Source organism: Bufo bufo, chromosome 4 (assembly GCF_905171765.1).
Source record: "Bufo bufo chromosome 4, aBufBuf1.1, whole genome shotgun sequence".
Lineage (NCBI taxonomy): Eukaryota > Metazoa > Chordata > Amphibia > Anura > Bufonidae > Bufo > Bufo bufo.
The window spans coordinates 60,927,833-60,948,135 of record NC_053392.1 but is presented as its reverse complement, the minus strand read 5'-3'; the positions used below and the strand labels follow the sequence as shown (position 1 = coordinate 60,948,135).

Below are 20,303 nucleotides of genomic sequence, written 5' to 3'. Positions count from 1 at the left end.
TCAATTGGCTACTCATCCTTGGGTCAAAAGGTTCATTAAGGGATCCTCTAGACTATGTCCTATAGTTAAATCTAAGTCAGCCCCATGGGACCTTAACCTGGTTCTTTCTGCTCTAACCAAGGCTCCGTTTGAGCCTCTGGAAGACATCCCCTTAAAGATGTTGTCCTATAAGACCGTATTTTTAGTGGCTATTACATCTGCCAGACGAGTAGGAGAGCTGTCCGCTTTGTCCTCTTCCCCACCATATACTCAGATTCTGGAGGATAGGATTGTTTTTGAAACCGGATCCTGCATTCCTGCCCAAAGTAGTGTCGGTATTCCATAAGTCTCAGGAAATAGTTCTCCCTTCCTTTTGTCAGGACCCAAAGAATGAAGGAGAAAGATTCTTTCATACTTTAGATGTTAGAAGGTGTGTCTGTGCATATTTAGAGTCTACGAAGGGCTTTAGAAAAACCCTGCAGCTCTTTGTTCAGTTTCAGGTCAGAACAGGGGTTCAAAAGTTACAAGCCGTACCTTTAGCCAGATGGATCAAGAGAGTGATAGGTTTGGCATATTCACTATCAGATTGTCAGGTCCCTTCAGATTTTTCAGCCCATTCCACCAGGGAAGTAGCCTCTTCCTGGGCAGAAAAAGGGTGCGCTACCATCGAACAAATCTGTAGGGCTGCAACGTGGAGTTCCCCCTCTACGTTTTACAAGCACTACAGGTTGGACCTTTCATCTGTGCAGGATATGTCTTTTGGGAGAAAGGTGCTGCAGGCTGTAGTCCCTCCCTAATAGTTATCTAGTCTCTCACAGGTGCTGTCATGGGGCGTAATGGAAATACTTCAATTACTCTTACCGGTAATATGTTTTCCATGAGCCCATGACAGCACCTACATAATTCCCTCCCTAAATAAATATAAAATTTTTATTATTTTTATATATATATATATATATACACACAGGGAGTGCAGAATTATTAGGCAAGTTGTATTTTTGAGGATTAATTTTATTATTGAACAACAACCATGTTCTCAATGAACCCAAAAAACTCATTAATATCAAAGCTGAATATTTTTGGAAGTAGTTTTTAGTTTGTTTTTTAGTTTTAGCTATTTTAGGGGGATATCTGTGTGTGCAGGTGACTATTACTGTGCATAATTATTAGGCAACTTAACAAAAAACTAATATTTACCCATTTCAATTATTTATTTTTACCAGTGAAACCAATATAACATCTCAACATTCACAAATATACATTTCTGACATTCAAAAACAAAACAAAAACAAATCAGTGACCAATATAGCCACCTTTCTTTGCAAGGACACTCAAAAGCCTGCCATCCATGGATTCTGTCAGTGTTTTGATCTGTTCACCATCAACATTGCGTGCAGCAGCAACCACAGCTTCCAAGACACTGTTCAGAGAGGTGTACTGTTTTCCCTCCTTGTAAATCTCACATTTGATGATGGACCACAGGTTCTCAATGGGGTTCAGATCAGGTGAACAAGGAGGCCATGTCATTAGATTTTCTTCTTTTATACCCTTTCTTGCCAGCCACGCTGTGGAGTACTTGGACGCGTGTGATGGAGCATTGTCGTGCATGAAAATCATGTTTTTCTTGAAGGATGCAGACTTCTTTCTGTACCACTGCTTGAAGAAGGTGTCTTCCAGAAACTGGCAGTAGGACTGGGAGTTGAGCTTGACTCCATCCTCAACCCGAAAAGGCCCCACAAGCTCATCTTTGATGATACCAGCCCAAACCAGTACTCCACCTCCACCTTGCTGGCGTCTGAGTCGGACTGGAGCTCTCTGCCCTTTACCAATCCAGCCACGTGCCCATCCATCTGGCCCATCAAGACTCACTCTCATTTCATCAGTTCATAAAACCTTAGAAAAATCAGTCTTGAGATATTTCTTGGCCCAGTCTTGACGTTTCAGCTTGTATGTCTTGTTCAGTGGTGGTCGTCTTTCGGCCTTTCTTACCTTGGCCATGTCTCTGAGTATTGCACACCTTGTGCTTTTGGGCACTCCAGTGATGTTGCAGCTCTGAAATATGGCCAAACTGGTGGCATCTTGGCAGCTGCACGCTTGACTTTTCTCAGTTCATGGGCAGTTATTTTGCGCCTTGGTTTTTCCACACGCTTCTTGCGACCCTGTTGACTATTTTGAATGAAACGCTTGATTGTTCGATGATCACGCTTCAGAAGCTTTGCAATTTTAAGAGTGCTGCATCCCTCTGCAAGATATCTCACTATTTTTGACTTTTCTGAGCCTGTCAAGTCCTTCTTTTGACCCATTTTGCCAAAGGAAAGGAATTTGCCTAATAATTATGCACACCTAATATAGGGTGTTGATGTCATTAGACCACACCCCTTCTCATTACAGAGATGCACATCACCTAATATGCTTAATTGGTAGTAGGCTTTCGAGCCTATACAGCTTGGAGTAAGACAACATGCATAAAGAGGATGATGTGGTCAAAATACTCATTTGCCTAATAATTCTGCACGCAGTGTATATATAAGAATGATGAAAAAAGAGGAATCTATTCTTTAGTATGGTGCCAAAGAGGAGATATGCCTGGCATATATTTGGCGCAGAGTTTTTTTCTGTTATGTTTTCTCGCCTATGTTTTTAGTTTTCACTATATATAGGTGCATTGCTGGTCCCAGGAATCTTGTCAAATACTGAAGGTGGAAGGCATGGGACCAATTTAAAGATCTGGGAAGTTCCTGTTTCCTGTCCGGAAGGGGGAGGATCTCTCACAGGTGCTGTCATGGGCTCATGGAAAACCTATTACCGGTAAGAGTAATTGAAGTATTTTAACACAATAAAAGCGCAGAGAGCTGTGGGGACCGGGTATTGCAGATGTGCTAGTGGCCATCTAGCAGCCCATGTCCCCAGCTCTATGCACAAAATCCTGGTGACAGGTTCTCTTTTAAACTTCTTGCACATCAGACAAGTTTTTAGCCAGGAACACAAGTTTGTCCACAGTCTCCGGCTTCAGTGCAGATCGGTGGCATGTTACTATGTTGCCACTGGTGCTGAATGCCCTTTCTGAGGGGGCACTGTGGCAGGAATGCAAAGGTATTTCTTGGCTAGGCTTTCCACCCTGGGAAAATTAGCCTGGTGCAGCCTCCACCACACCAGTGTGCCAGCTTCTCCTTCTACATCCAGTGCCTGCAGGTAACTCTTAAGCTCAATTTCAATCGCTTGAAAGTCAGTGAGGGCAACTGGGCCAGGCTGAGTGGATAGTGATGGACGAACATCTCCTGGCACCCATTAATTTTAACGGCAGGCGAACCTGAAAAACCTCCAGGTCATATTTGCAGCCACAAAATACTTACTAGATGTGCACACATAGTCCCACAACATGGACACTGACATACCAGAAGTATTAAGCGAATCTGTGATCTACAAACATTATTTTTTATATGCGAAATTTCGGCAAAGTATTAATCGCAAGAGCACATGCGATAGGAAGGCGTGGCCTACAGCAACTGGTTTACACCGACTAGAAATGACATGGATGCGATGGTTGGAACCAAGTTCAGCGACTAAGAGGAAGAACTCCTGGTGACTGTAAGTAATCTTACATTAAAGTAGTGTATTTGGTTACATTTCACCTGCATGTCTGAACAATCGCATTATATGCATAAAGAGTGCGACCTTCTGCGATTCAAATTTTTCTTAAGTGCACAAAACTTCATATTTTATAAGGTCTCACTAGATATTAGTGATTTTTGCACTAAGTATTCCTGTGACATCACACCCACTATGTTAGTAGCATATTTGTATGGAAATCATACATACACACACACACACACACACGTGTTTTTTTCACAACTACGGACCATAAAAACCCGGGCTGCTGTCCGGCAGAGTGGACGAGCGCACGGCGTCATTGGTTGCTAACTCGCTATGATGCCGTGCGCTTCTTGCCGCCACCGCTGTACATTAATACACTTGTATAGATCATACAAGTGTATCACAGTACAGTGGTGGTGGCCGGAAGGGCACGTCGTCATAGCAACCAATGACGCCGTGCAATTGTCCACGGCAGGACGTGTTTGTATGGTCCGTAGATGTGAAAAAACACGCCCGTGTGCAGGCGGCCTAAATCTAATATTTCCACTTCAAAGACTTTAAATACTTTTTGCAGTTTACTTGAGTAAATTATTTTCAATACTATTATTGTTAAAAATTGGGATTATATGCTTGCATTTTTCTCTTGCAGCGGATGTTGGGGCGGAGATATGACCGCACCCGGTCCCACGCCGAGAAGCAGCAGATTGTGCGGGAGCTGACCTTTTTGAGATCTGGCGCAAAACGGGTCTCAAACACGGCCGTCTGGCCATCATTAAAAAAATGGTCCGACACGAAGCGAAGACACCCCCGGTTTATAAAAAGAATCAAGGATGAAAAATACCCAGGTACATGCGTAAATAACTTTTGTATGTTTTGCCAACACTCTGTAATGTATACAGTGCTAAGCAAAAGTATTCACCCCCCTTGACTTAGTTTTTTTTTTTTTTTTGCCTCACATCCTGGAATTAACATGGATTGTTTGAGGATTTGCATCATGTAATTTGTAGAACATGCCAACAACTTTGACCTTCTTTTAAATTGGTTAATTGTAAAGCAAACAACTAATAGGACAAAATAACAGAAAAAATTCCAAGTTTCAATTTCTCTACTTCTATAATACATAGTAATACCTACAAAAATAGTTGTTACTTTACATAATTGTTACTTTACATTCCCCATATGTCTACTTCATGTTTGGATCATTTTGGGAATTACATTTTATTTTTTGGGGATGTTACAAGGCTTAGAAGTTTAGAAGCAAATCTTGAAATTTTCAAAAACCCACTTAAGGACCAGTTCAGGTCTGAAGCTTACATAATAGAAACCACCCTCAAGTTATTCAGAACTGATTTTACAAACGTCGTTAACCCTTTAGGTGTTCCACAAGAGTTAATGGCAAATGGAGATAACATTTCACTTATTTTTATTTTTTTGGCAAATTTTCCATTTTAATCTTCTTTTTTTTTTTTTTTTTTCCCCAGTAACAAAGCAAGGGTTAACAGCCAAACAAAACTTAATATTTATTGCCCTGATTCTGTAGTTTGCATAAACACCCCATATGTGGCCGTAAACTACTGTATGGGCACACAGTAGGGTGTAGAGTGAAAGGAGCGCCGTGTGGTTTTTGCAAGGCAGATTTTGCTGGACTGGTTTATTTACACCATGTCCCATTTGAAGCCCCCCTGATGCAACCCTAGAGTAGAAACTCCATAAAAGTGACCCCATTTTGGAAACTACGGGATAAGGTGGCAGTTTTGTTGGGACTATTTGTAGGGTACATATGATTTTTGGTTGCTTTATTACATTTTTGTGAGACGAGGTTACCAAAAGTAGAAATTCAGAAATTTCATCTCCATTTGCCATAAACTGTTGAAACACCTAAAGGGTTAATAAAGTTTGTAAAATCAGTTTTGAATACATTGAGGGGTGTAGTTTCTTAGATGGGGTCACTTTTATGGAGTTTCTACTCTAGGGGTGCATCAGGGGTTCTTCAAATGGGACATGGTGTAAATAAACCAGTCCAGCAAAATCTGCCTTCCAGAAACCATACGGCGTTCCTTTCCTTCTGCGCCCTGCCGTTTGGTCATACAGCAGTTTACGAGCACATATGAGTTGTTTCTGTAAACTGCGGAATCAGGGTAATAAATATTAAGTTTTGTTTGGCTGTTAACCCTTGCTTTGTTACTGGAAAAAATGGTTTGAAATGGAAAATTTGCCAATAAATAGCTGTTTTGGCACTTTTTTTTGTGTTCATCTGAGGGGTTAGGTCTTGGGGGTATTTTTATAAAGCAGATTCTTACGGACGCGGCGATACCTAATATGTCTACTTTTTTATTTATTTTAGTTTTACAAAATAATATTTAAAAAAATATAGATTTTTGTTTTAGTGTCTAAAGTCTGAGAACCATAGTGTTTTTTGTTTTTTTTGTTTTGTTTTGATTGTCAGTGACTAAATGGAATTAAAATTGGGGAAGGGGATTATAAATTTAGTACTCCATGGAAGTGTGATACTCTCTGAAGCAACCAATAATGCAGAGGCCCGGATGATCAGGGCACGTGTCACACTGAGTGGTGTCCTTCCGTATCCCCCTCTTGTGACACACTCTGCACCTTTTTGGGTTCATCCCTTCTTTCCAGTATGGGGGACCACGCCTGGAAAGTGTTGGCCAGGGACGATCCGGGCGCCTCCAGTTCCCGAGGTACTCCGGCCTGCTCTTTCCCGGTCAGAAAAGATCAGGGCCTTGAGGACTGCCTCATAGAACTGCAGGAATTTCCCTGTGCTGCCAGTGCTCCGGGACAGCACAAGAGTTGTACAAGGCAACATGTACCAAGTAGACCGCAACTTTTTTTGTACCATGCCTGGGTTTTGCGCATGGCGTTATATGGCTTGAGGACTTGATCAGAGAGATCAACTCCTCCCATATACTGATTGTAGTCGACGATACAATCGGGCTTGAGGACCGTTGCCGCGGTACCTCGCACAGGGACAGGGGTGATGCCGTTACAATGAATTGTGGACAGTGCAAGGACAAATCCCTCTTGTCCTTATATCTGACCAGCAACAGGTTTCTACTGGGAAGGGCACGGGTCTCACCCCTGGGGATAGGTACCTGTAGGGGGATGGGTAGGGAGGCCGCGTTGATTATTATTTTATTTTTTTCACGCGGTCCCACAAGCGGACATGGATCTGGCGGCGAGGGACTGGAACAAGGGGATGCTAGTATAAAAGTTATCCACGTACAGGTGGTAACCCTTATCTAGCAGTGGGTGCATAAGGTCCCACACAAGTTTCTCGCTAACACTCAGAGTGGGGGGACATTCTGGGGGTTGAATACGGGAATCTCGCCCCTCGTACACACGAAACTTGTAAGTGTACCCTGAGGTACTCTCACAATGTTTGTACAGCTTCACGCCATACCTCGCCCGCTTAGAGGGAACATACTGGCGGAAAATGAGTCTCCCCTTGAACGCAATGATAGACTCATCAACCGCGACCTCCCTTCCAGGTACATAGGCCTCCAAAAATTTGGCCCCAAACTGATCGATGACCGGCCTGATTTTTGTACAGACAGTCATAGGCAGGATCACCTCGTGTGTGTGTGTGGGGGGGGGGGGGGGGGGGGGGCGCGACATGCTGCATTATCTGCATCATGCAGGCATTTCCGGATGGCCTCAAACCGGGTACGTGTCATGGCCGTACTGTAAAGTGAGGTCTGGTAGAGGACGTCCCCACTCCAGTAATGCCTGACACTGGGTTTTTTGACTAGGCCCATGTGCAGCACGGGGCCCCAAAACGTCCTCATCTCGGCTGCACTGACCGGAGTCCAGCCACCGGCCCTAGCCAAAAAGGAGCCCGGGTGCTGAGCAACGAAATGTTGGGCGTACACGTTCGTTTGCTCCACCATCTGATTCACAAAGTGGTCACTGAAAAAAAGACTAAAGTAGTCGTATTCAGTGAAGCCCACTGTGGAAATCTGGATTCCTGGTTGGCCTACAAAATCAGGAATCACGGGCTCAAAACGCTCTGGGGTATACCAGACAAGTTTACCGGTAGGGGGCTCAGGTGGACTTATCTGGTGGGCCGGAAAACTAGTACGAGCCCCAGACCTGCTCGTACTAGGGTGGGCCACAGGGTCTCTGCCGCCTTGGGGGCTCATAATCGCTAGATGATGAGGAGGATGCGGATGATAACCGGAAAGTGGGGTCATCCTCGTCCTCACTGGGACTCTTGGATTCGGAGGCAAGCTGGGCGTATGCCTTCTCGGCCGAGAACGTCTGGCTAGCCATAGGTGTGTGTGTGTGTGTGTGTGTGTGTGACTTTGCCCTAAACCTAAGAAGAAAAAAAAAATTCTAACGCGCTGATCAGTGGTACGAAGCTGATCAGCAGTGGGGTGGGCGATGCGCTAACAGTGGCCGGACGCTAAGAGTGCCGGCCACAGTCAGCGCATGCAAAAAAAAACTTGCGCCCCAAAATAAATGAGGGGGGGGTGTCTAGGCTCACATAGCTGAGTGCTGTGGACCCCAGGCACCCGATCCGGGTGCTAAACTGCAATAAAATTCTTTTGCTAACTCTCCCTCACTATCCCTGCCTAATCTACCTCTCCAAAATACTCCGATGTGTGCCTGATGGCACAAAAAACTTACAATCCAGCCGAGCTCCTCTCTCTCCCGCCCCACAGACCTGTATGAGCTGGGAGAGGAGCTCCGGCAATTCAAAACTGCCGCCCTGCCCAGCCGACCAATCAGAAGCGATCCTGAGGTGGTGTGACCGCTACCTCTCAGAATCGCAGAACAGTGATTGGTGTTTTAGCACACCACCGATCACCGTCCTATTCTGGGTTATCGGGTCACCAGGGGCCCGAATAACCCGGAAACGCAGCAAACAGCAGGTCTGAATTGACCCGCGGTTTGCTGCGATCGCCGACACGGGGGTGGGGGGTCGTCCCCTGGGCATTGTACCAAGGTGCCTGCTCAATGATTTGAGCAGGCACCTTGTTCCGATACCTGTACTCCCTGTGTCCGTAACTCCGGGCTGCACATAAACTGGGGCAAGTCTGCCATCATGCCACTCTGAAACCATGATTGGCCTAGTTGCCGAAACAACCTGCCTGTAGTTGATAGGTTTAAATACTTAGGGGTAATAATCACTAAAGAGCCCCAACTCTCCTATGTATTTAATAGTGAACCCTTAGAGACCATATTCCAAGATAAGGTTAAAACATGGGAGACCCTCCCTTTGTCGGTTATGGGTAGATTGAATCTGGTAAAGATGGTACTCTTGCCCAAGGGTTTATACTTGCTGTCCCACGCCTGTACGCCAGTTCCCAGGGGATTTTTTTAACGTATCCATGCTATTATAGCCTCCTTTGTATGGGGTAAATCTAGGAGGAAACTCTCACTGTCAGTTTTACAGAGGCCGAGGCTACAGGGAGGAGCTTCCCTTCCAGACTTCTTTCTTTATTCTATTGCAAGTCAACTTAGATTTCTGAGATATTGGGTCACCGATGCCCCAAGCCCAAACGCAGAATGCTACCTGCACGAATATTTGCAAGTCCCCACGCTGTGGCCCGTTCTAGATGGATCTCGCCATATTCAAAAGGGTCTTCTCCCAGTACATAAGCTAGCCCATCAGATATGGCAGGCATCTAAGTTAAATTCCTACAAGGATTTGCCAAGTGAAGTCCCCGTATGGGATAACTGTATGTTCCCACATCTGGTAAAGCTGGAAGGTCTGTCTGACTGGAAGAGGCATGGCATATTCACTTTGGGAGATCTATATGAGAGCGGGCAGCTTAGATCATTCTCCCAGATTCAGGATAGGTTTCAGGTGTCCCGTACTCTTTTTTTTCTTCAGGTACCTCCAATTGAGACATGCACTACAGGCCCAATTCAGAGGTGATAACAGGAGTATTTCTAAATACCCTATCATAGGGGTTTTAAAATCGCAAGGCCCGAGAGGCATAGTCTCAGCGTTATATACACACTTGTTGGACTGCCGCCTGCTGGTGGCCCCGTTGGCCGTTGAGGGCAGATGGAAGTTGCTAATACCATCTTTGTCTTCTGAGGATTGGGAGGAGGCATTAATGGCTCCGACTAAGGTATCACCCTCTATAAATAATAGGATGATCCAGCTTTTTATCCTTCATTGTAGCTATCTCACGCCCACCAGACTTCAAAAGATGGGCAGAATTAGCCACTCCAGGTGCCATAGATGCGATGCTGTTGGAGCCAATTTTTGGCATATGATGTGGGATTGTGAGTTCATTCGACAGTTCTGGAGGTCCTCGCAACTATGGTTCCTGTGACATTGCCGTTATGCCACAAGATGTGCATTCTGGGAGTCATTGATGAAGAGTCGTTGTCACACTACCACAGAATCTTCTTAGCGGAAACACTATTTCCAGCTAGAAAGGCAATTGCCATAAGATGGATGGGAGATTCCCCCCCCCTCGAAGGGACAATGGCTCACTCTTGTGAACCACGCAGTCTCCATGGAGAACATTGTGTATAAGCATAGGGGGTGTCCACAAAAATTTGATAGTCTGGGGTGACTGGTGTGCCTCTCCTCTCACCTTACACTCATCGCGTCTGCACTTGACGGCTGACGGGTCACATTGATCTTCGAACCAATATTCAGATACTTTATAGCACTGTTATCACTGATGTTAATGTTGGAGCATTTATGTGTGTGATTGTCTATTCTGTGAATATTGTATGCTGTCAGGGTTAAGAACATGTCCTTTTACATGCTAGAGTCCTGATAAATGCCAATGTCTTTATGTATCACTGTTCTCTTGGTATTTCTGAGGCGCCCCTGCGTGGGCCATCACATTACTACATGTATGCCATACTTGTGTCATTCTCTTTTAATAAAACGAGTTAAAAAAAAAAAAAAAAAACATTAACTTAACAAATATTAAACTCTATTGAACTATCACTAACTAACAAACAAAATAAGATTATACTGTACTGAAATATCAAACTAATAAACGATATAATCATCATAAATATCACTAACGTATTGAGATTTAAATCGTCAATTGGTATAAAGACTTTAAATAAAAAAAGGTAAAAAATAGACCTATTTTGTACCGCCGTGTACATATCAACCGTATCTATAAAAATATCCTATGACCTAACCCTTCAGGTGAACACTGTAAAAATAGAAACAATAAAAAAAATATATATAATTATTTTGTCACCTTACATCACTAAAAGTGCAACACCAAGCTATCAAAAAAGGCATATGCCCCCCAGAATAGTACCAATCTGTCATTTCATTTGGCCAAAAATGAGACCCTACCATTAGACAATCGCCGAATAAAAATAATATGGCTCTCAAACTATGGAGACAGTAAAACATGAATTGTTTTTGGTTCAACAATGCTTTTGTGTAAAACAAAAAATAAGGAAACATTAGGTCTTGCTGCATCTGTAACAACCAGCTGTATAAAAATATCATGCCAAGTAACCCCTCAGGTGGACACCTTTCAAAACAAAAATTTTAAACTCTCCAAAAAAGCATTTTTTGGGCAACTTTTTTTTATCACTAAAAGGTGTATTGGCAAGTGATCAAAAAGTCATATGCACCACAAAATAAAGGTTTTAATAAGAATTGCAAATGTTCATATATATATTATTTTTTCCAACAGTACTGAAGACATTGAAGGCCAAAGTGGCAAAAATGCAGAAGGAGCAATGCCAGGATATGCGGGCCATTCAGGAGCGCATCAAGGCCATGGAGGAGAGGAAACGCCAGGCCATGAATGGGGTGCAGGAGATGATCCTGTTATTGGAAAAGTTGCCTTAACATTTTTTATTTTTTTTTCTAAAGTTATATAAATCGTTTATACAGTTATAATGTGTATTTTGGTTTTTGTAATATTGCTCTGTTTTAGTGTAATAGCTCGGCCTAAATCAGCCAGAACTGACAGCACCCGGTAAATACATGGCAAATACATATATGGGTCCATTCACACGTCTGTAAAATGGGTCCGCATCCGTTCTACAACTTAGCGGAACGTTTACTCTGTATTTACCGAAGACAGGGACCATAAATTGTTATGGGTGGTGGCGGATATGGGCTGTCATGAGGAATTTGAATCAAACTTGGTCTACTGTTCACATGTGTCGAATTCCTCAGAGTTCCATGCCTCATTCATTTTTAGAAATGTGAGTTAGTCAACACTGTCATGAGCTAGGTGAGTGCGCTTATCGGTCACGATCCCCCCCCCCCCCTGCTGCGCTGAACGTCCTTTTGGACAGGACACTCAACAAGGGGCAAGAGTTCCATGGCAAATTGTGCCAGCTCTGGCCAGAGGTCAAGCCTGCCCACCCAGTAGTCCAGGGGTTCATTACTTCTCATAGCGTCCACATCGGCCGTTAACCCGATGTAGTCAGACACCTGTCAGTCTAGGCGTTCCCTGAGGCTGGATCTGGAGGGCGGCTGTCGATGGGTCGGCTGAAAGAATTATCTCATATCAGAAGTGACCAACACCTCTTAAAACCGCCCTTTTCTTGCAGGCGCTTTTGAATTGGTACCCGCAACAGTTTCTCTGAGTGAAAATTCCTCTGCCTGCGCCCGCAACAGCAGAATGCAGCATTTCTCAAAGCAAGGCCTGGAAATGCTGCATTCTGACAGCCCTCTGTGATGGTGGTAACATGTCCGCCATTTTGTGTTTGTACTGGGGGTCTAAGTACGTTGCCACCCAGTACTGGTCCTTGCCCTTTATGCTTTTTTTTTTTTTAATACGGGGGTCCCTCTTCAAACACTGGAGCATGAAGGCCCCCATTTGCACTAAACTGGAAGCGGTGTAGTGGCCTGGCTCCTGCTCATCATCCAGGATAATGTTGTCCTCGTTCTCCCCCATCCACGGACAACATGAGGGATCCCAGAAAGGTTTAAAGCATGCTCTTCTTGCACCTCCTCATCCGCCCCGACACCATCCTCCTGTTGTTGACTTGTCTTAGATGGAGTAGCCCCCCTGGGAATTCATTCAGTATTGCGACTTTCTCGTTCTCCTGCTCCTCCTCCTCAATGGCTTGTTCAATGATACGACGCAATGCACGCTCCAGAAACGAGGCGTAAGGTACGATGTCACTGATGGCGCCCTGGCTGTGACTGACCAGTTTGGTGATCTCATCAAATGGCCGCAGAAGTCTGCATGCATCGCACATGAGCAGCCACTGGCGCGGTGAAAAAAAACAAGCTCCTCAGAACCTGTCCTGCTGCAGAGTTCATACAGGTAGTCGTTAACTGCACGTTTCTGCTGGAGAAGCCTATCAAGCATATACAAGGTGGAGTTCCAGCACACCGGGCTGTCACAAATCAGACATCTGACGGGCGTTGTGTTGCTGCTGAATGTCAGCAAGGCGAGCCATGGCCGTGTAAGATCTTCTAAAATGGCCAGAGATTTTCCTGGCCTGCCGCAAGACGTCCTGGACCTGGGTATTTGGCCACGACTAAGTTCAGGACGTGTGCCATGCACGGCACGTGTGTCATTTTGCCCTGTTTCAGCGCACTCAGCAGATTGGCACCGTTGTCCCACACCACTTTACCAACTGTCAAATTGAGCAGGGTTAGCCACTGATCGGCCTGTGACCGCAGAGCTGAAAGCAGTGCAGGACCGGTGTGGCTCTTGGCTTCCAGGCACAACAGCCGCAGCACAGCATGGCAACGTCTCACCTGGCACGTCGAATAGGTTCTGGGGATCTTGGGGGGGGGTGCAGCAGAAGAGACTGTAGCAGTGGAAAAGGAGGAGTCAGCCAAGGAGGAGAGAGAGGATGGAGAAGAGGCAGGCCTGCATGCAATCCGTTGGGGGTAACAACAAATCTACACGGGTGCCACGGGTTGCATGCTTGACAGCCGTCAGAAGGTTCACCCAGTGGGCAGTAAAAGTTATGTACCTTTCCTGCCCGTGTTTGCTAGACCATGTGTCTGTGGTCAGATGTATCTTGGCACCAACACTGTGTGCCAGAGATACATTCACTTGCCGATGAACGTGGCCATATAGCTCTGGGATGCCCTTCTGGGAGAAATATTTCCTTCCTGGGACCTTCCATTGCGGTGTTCCAATGGCCACAATTTTTTTTTAAAGGCCTCCGAGTCCACCAGTTTATATGGCAGTAGTTGGCGGGCTAGCAGTTCCGACAAGCCAGCGGTCAACCGTTGGGCAAGATGGTTACCCGGCATCATCAACTTTTTACGCTCGAACATTTGGGCCACGGAAGCCTGCCTTTTGCCAGATAAACGTGAGGACGGCACGATGGAAGGTGGAGTGGAGGATAATTGGGGGGGGGGGGGGGGGAGAGAAGAGGCTGGACGGTGAGTGCCTAGAGTGTGGCTTTGTGGGTTCTGACGGCGTTGCTCCCACTGGGCTTGGTGATGGGAGGCCAGGTGCCTTCTTAAGGCAGTCGTCCCTAGGTGAGTGTTGGACTTACTGCGACTTAAGCGTTGACAGCAAAGGCTGCAGATGGCAACATTATTGTCAGCAGCTGACACGTTAAAAAAAGCCCACACTGCGGAGCCATGTGCCGGCGTCCTGGGAGCACCAGATGTGACCGTGCATGGTGGATGGCTCGCTCCTGATACATTAGCAGTCTGCTTTTTGCCTCCTGTGCAATGTAAGTTCGGCCTGCTTCTCCTCTCTCTCCCTCTTAATTACCCTCCTCTTCCTCTCTTGTGGGAACCCACGTGACGTCCATGGACACATCATCATCGACGTCACCTTCCCCACCACTAACATTAGAGATCTCGGAGTAGGCAGCAACAGCGGGGACCAACCTCTTTGGGCTGATCTGGGTACTGGGTCGTCAGACTGCTGAGTGGCGGCCGTTGCTACCTCCTCTTCCTGATCCGATGCCAAGAATGGCTGCGCATCGGAAATGTCTTGTGATGGATCGGAACATAATTTTCTGTGACTCGAGTGGAGGGGTTATGGTGGTGTCTTTGGGGGTGCACACAGCAGAGTGAAGAGGGTACAGATAGAGAGGAAGAGGAGGGTGCAGAAGGCTGAGTGAGCCACTCAACCAAGTCTGGTGCAACTTCCCACTTAGGCTCCGGCCTGGTGCTCCTGCCCGACCCCTACCACCCCTGCGGAAGGGCCTGCCTCTTCCTCTGCCTGTCTCTAGAAAAGCGCAGTGTTTGTGGAAGAAGGTATATAACACCCCGCTCCAATCAGTCGTTTTGGGGGGCAACTGGTATATCGCACCCGTTATAATAATTTTTTTCCTATACCGTTTGTCATTGTGTGTAGCAGAGGGAACACCGCAAAACAGGCAAAATTTCTGCAGTACCCAAATACACTATAAAGAAAGTATATTGGTATAAAACAACCCGCTTCAATCTGTCGTTTTGGGGGGCCACTGGTATATCACACCAGTTATAATTATTTTTTCCAGTACCATTTGTCACTGTGTGTAGCAGCAAAACGGCAAACAAATGCTGCAGTACCCAAATGCACTATAAAGAAAGTATATTGTTATATAACACCCAGCTTCAATCTGTCGTTTTGGGGGGCCACTGGTCTATCACACCAGTTATAATTATTTTTTCTAATTGCGTTTGTCACTCTTTGTAGTTGTAGTATCGCTGCAGAACCGATCACCAGTCACAATGCTGAACAATGCAAATCCACTATAATATGCTTTCTATGTTAGAAAGTATATTATAAGTGTATTGCACCCCTCTGTACTGCACACCAATCAATAGCACACCTATACCAGTCCTTAAAAGGACTTTTGTGGACCTATTAGCTAGCGATTCGTGTCCCTAACAGCCTTATTATCGCCATATGTTCGGCGAATCGCGAACAAGCAAAGTTCGCCGCGAACCGCAAGGCCATCCCTAAAATTGACTTCAGACCTGAACTGGTCCTTTAAAGTGGGTTTTGGAAATTTTTAGAAAAATTTTAAGATTTGTTTCTAAACTTCTAAGAGTACTTTCACACTAGCGTTTTTCTTTTCCGTATTGAGTTCCGTCCTAGGGGCTCTGTACCGAAAAGAACTGATCAGTTTTATCCCCATGTGTTCTGAATAGAGAGTAATCTGTTCAGGATGTCTTCAGTTCAGTCATTTTGACTGATCAGGCAAAAGATAAAACCGCAGCATGCTACGGTTTTATCTCCGGCCCAAAAAACTGAAGACTTGCCTGAATGCCGCATCTGACATTTTTTTCCATAGCAATGTATTAGTGCCGGATCCGTCCTTCCGGTCTGCGCATGCGCAATCCAGTAAAAATGTAAAAAATCAAATCAAAACTGATCCGTTCTTCAATGCATTTGCAAGGCTACTTTCACACTTGCGTTTTTCTTTTCCGGCATAGAGTTCCGTCACAGGGGCTCTATACCGTAAAAGAACTGATCAGGTATGTCCCCATGCATTCTGAATGGAGAGTAATCCGTTCAGTTTGCATCAGGATGTCTTCAGTTCAGTTGTTTTGACTGATCAGGCAAAAGAGAAAACCGTAGCATGCTACGGTTTTATCTCCGGCTAAAAAAACTTGCCTGAATGCCGGATCCGGCATTTTTTCCCATAGGAATGTATTAGTGCCGGATCCGGCATTCAGAATACCGGAATGCCGGATCCGTCCTTCCGGTATGCGCATGCGCAGACTGAAAAAAAGGTGAAAAAATAAATGCCGGATCCGTTTTTGCCGGATGACGGATCCGGCATTTCAATGCATTTTTTCAACTGATCAGGCATTTTTGAGACTGATCAGGATCCTGATCAGTCTTACTAATGCCATCGGTTAGCATACATTTTACCTGATCCGGCAGGCAGTTCCGGCGACGGGCGACGGAACTGCTTGCCGGATCTCTCTGCCGCAAGTGTGAAAGTAGCCTTAGACGGATCAGGATCCTGATCAGTCTTAAAATGCAATCAGTTGGCATACGTTTTGCCGGATTGCTCTGCCGCAAGTGTGAAAGTAGCCTTAGCCTTCTAACGTCGCCAAAAAAGAAAATATTTACAAAATGATCCAAACATGAAGTAGACATATGGGAAATGTAAAGTAATAATTATTTAAAGGGCTTCTGTCACCCCACTAAACTGATATATATTTTTTTTTGTGTACTTATAATCCCTATCCTGCCATATTGCTATACCTTATGTTATTAATAATTTTCGTTCAGTAGATTTTGCAAAAAACTTACTTTTATAATATGCTAATTACCTGTCTACCAGCAAGGGCGTCTACTTGCTGGTAGCAGCCGCAGAAAACCGCCCCCTCCTTCTGTTGATTGACAGGGCCAGCCGGGATCTCCTCCTCCGGCCAGCCCTGTCAGCATTTCAAAAATCGCGCGCCTGTGTTGATTCGGCGCAGGCGCTCTGAGATAAGGAGGCTCGCCTCCTCAGCACTCCCTCAGTGCGCCTGCGCTGATGATGTCTTCTCTTTCGGTGATGTCATCGGCGCACTAGCCGTGCATGTCCGCATCTCTATAACCGAAAACGAGGTGACAGAATCCCTTTAAGAAGCAGAGAAATTGAAATTTAGAAAATTGTGAATTTTTTCAAAATTTTTGGTAAATTTGATATATTTTTATTTTTTTTTATAAATAAAAATTAAATATTTTGACTCAAATTTACCACTGTCATGAGGTACAATATGTGACGAGAAAACCATCTCAGAATGGCCGGGATAAGTAAAAGCGTTTTAAAGTCATCACCACATAAAGTGACACTGGTCAGATTTGCAAAAAAATGGCCCGGGATTTAAGGGGTTAAAGTGAATGGAGCTGAACTACAACAGCACTCTCCCTGTGGACAAGTGTAGTGCCGTGTTTTGGAAGCAGCAGGGATGTTTCTCTATTGTTGGAGAACCCTCTTAACCCCCTTACAGCCCAGCGCTGTACACGTATGGTGCTTGGTCCTATTCTTTCATTTGGAACGCCGTACATGTATGGCGCAGGATTAAAGCTCCTATTCCTGCAATCTCGCTGACAGCCGGCGGACCCCGAGGGGAAGACAGAAGTGGTTTATTAGCGCCTCTCCAGGTAAAACATTCACCCGGCTCCACAGGGATTAAAACTTCATCCTCTTTATTGTATCCTATTTAAAGCAAACACCAGATACAATCATGTACATACCTTGGTTGCTGTGGTTGTTTTTAATGATACAATAAAGAGGATGAAGCGTTAATCTCTGTGGGGCTGGGTGACTGTTTTGCCTACACTACTAGAGTGCCATCCGTGTTCCAGGGTAACTCTCTTCATTGCCAAAGCTTGTAAGATGTATTACCGATTGTACCTTCTCCTGTGCCTGGTGCATAGGGCTCAGCGTGCTATGCAGTGAGTAGAGGAAGTGTCTCAGGCATATGAGAGCTGCAGGGTCTTAGTAGACCCTAAATAGCTCTGCCAGGATAGAATGCCCCAGTTAGGGCCAGTTCACACGACTTTTGAAGTGCGGAATCTGTTGTGTTTTTTTTTGTTTGCCAATGGGTGTTCACTTCAATACATTGCAATGCATTTTCTGCTTGAGGTTTTTGACGCAGAGCTGCCCTAAAAACAAAATACCTAGGGGCCCAATTATTTTGGTAGTCCCAACAAGTAAAAGAAAGTTAAACCACCAAGTGCACTAAATCACAAAAAAGTGTCTGTTCATTATTCAGGGTTAATATACAGTATATGATTGAAGTTTTCCCCCCATCTTCTAGTGCTGGTATATTGCTAGGGTTGTGCCACCACTTTAGAATCTCAGTGGGTGTCTGAACGATCCTGATGATGGATATGCAGCGCTTCCTGCTGCACTGCATGTTCCTGCACTGTTGGGTGACTAGTACATCTTCGGTATTGGTGGGTACCCCAGAGAGATTTTTAATGATATGCCATTACTTTAGAAGTTGGAAACGTCCCTTTTAAAATGTAGGCTGGCATTCGGTGATGTAAAGGGGAATCTAAAGTCGTAAATTTGGGAACTGCAGATACCGTACTGTAATTCCTGATGTACTTAAAATCAACCACTCTAGCTGAGGAATCTGTTATCTCTGATCGGTTTTTCTACTTCTGGACCTGTCGTATTCCAGTATACATTGCAGTTCTGTTCTGCAAACAAGTGGTGGCTGATGAGACTTTCAGATTATCAGATGCTGGACTAACAGAAGTTTACTGTCCTTGCCCCTGAAATAGCTGCACATACACCACCTGTTCCTAATATCTCCCGCTGTATAAAGGAGGCTCCATGCTGGGCTCTATCCTCCTGAGCCCCACACGCTGGTAGTGAAGTACGATGCAGACATGAGGATTTATGGTCAGCCATGGCCATCATTCTGCAATATGTCCTGTGTAATGATCCCTCGGCTTGGGGAACATCTGTTCGCAGCAGATAGCAGGAATATTGAATGTGGGAAAGCCACAGATAACTAATTCCAGGCTTATAGCCCATAAATCTGGAGAAATAACATGTCCAGGCATCTAGTAATATGGGTTGTTGTTTTTTTTTTATATATTATGACTGATTTTAGTATCTCGTTTTATTTTTCAGACTGATATATGACAGCGTCTGATGCGACTGTTTACCAGTGCACGTTACACAGACTTTTTGGAAGAGATTCTTGGATTCACCGGCCAGTTATCTGCACAGCCCAAACCATCCGGGTTTCGGTTTTTATGGATGCAGGAAGAGCCAGGAAATGACTTATTTTCTGTTTCATCAAAGGAGATCTAACCCTTTTCTTGCAGGAAATCAAGACCTATGCGGTATGTGACTGGAACGCCACATCTTCAGGACGCTATACTGGCTCCGGGACGTCCTCGTTCTTTACTCTCAGACATAAAACTGTTTTGTGGATTTTTTTTTTTTCCCTTTCTCCAGACATTGCGCCTGATAAGCGCTTCATAGTCGGGAATCACTGGTGCAGACACAAGGGTCAGACATACCTGCTGCAAGATCATATGACAAGAGGTCTCCTGTCTCCACAACCATGACAAATGGATGTTCTGCAAAGAAATTATACATATTAAGATGTCAGGATAATTGCACTGGATGGATGGCACCTACCCCATGATATGTTACATATACCACAGCGATTAATCACTTGGGCTTTTATATATTTATACATATGTCATTTTCTATATATCTATAATAAACTGCTTTATATATCTGTATAAACTGCTGCATGTCCATAGACGCTGGTCTTAAAGAGTAACTAAACTTTTATAATAATTTTTAATATGTTCTTCCTAATTCATTATAAGTTTTTACTATACTTTTACATCCCTAAAGCGCACCATTCAGTGTGTGCTTAAAACTCAGATCTCTGTACACTGCTGACAGTACTCATTTTATGAATGGGCAGCAGCAGTGCAGGGAGTACGGGCAGGAACGCACATTGCTGCTCCTGCCCGTGCTCTCTGGACAATTACTAACTCCTGGCATAGCACATCAGTACCCTGTGTACCCATGTACTATGCCAGGATTAGCTGAGCAGGCTTCTGCCTGCACTGCTAAGAACTGTCATGCCCACTCCGCTCAGCTAATCCTGGCATAGTACAGTACACAGGGTACTGATGTGCTATGCCAGGAGTTAGTAATTGTCCAGAGAGCACGGGCAGGAGCAGCAATGTGCGCTCCTGCCCATACTCCCTGTGCTGCTGCCCATTCATAAAATGAGTACTCCGTACACCACTGAATGGTGCACTTTAGGGATGTAAAAGTATAGTAAAAATAGAAAATGAATAAAGTATATTTTAAAAAAAAATTTATTTAGGGAATTAGGGAGAATATATTAAAAATTA

General features: G+C 44.8%; 1 protein-coding gene across 2 annotated transcripts in view; it reads left to right on the top strand.

Annotated features, from left to right (window-relative positions):
* Nucleotides 1-19,655, top strand: part of E2F6 (E2F transcription factor 6) — a 63,448-nt gene extending 43,793 nt beyond the window's left edge. The window contains exons 7-8 of one of the 2 annotated variants that reach the window (XM_040427323.1): nucleotides 4,223-4,418; nucleotides 11,226-11,355. In XM_040427323.1, coding sequence (XP_040283257.1) covers nucleotides 4,223-4,245 — 23 coding nt within the window. In that variant the 3' untranslated portion in view covers nucleotides 4,246-4,418; nucleotides 11,226-11,355. Of the gene's footprint in view, nucleotides 1-4,222; nucleotides 4,419-11,225; nucleotides 11,356-19,050 lie in introns of those variants that run through there. The other variant, XM_040427324.1, reaches the window with a different exon arrangement.
* Nucleotides 19,656-20,303: the final 648 nt, after the last annotated feature.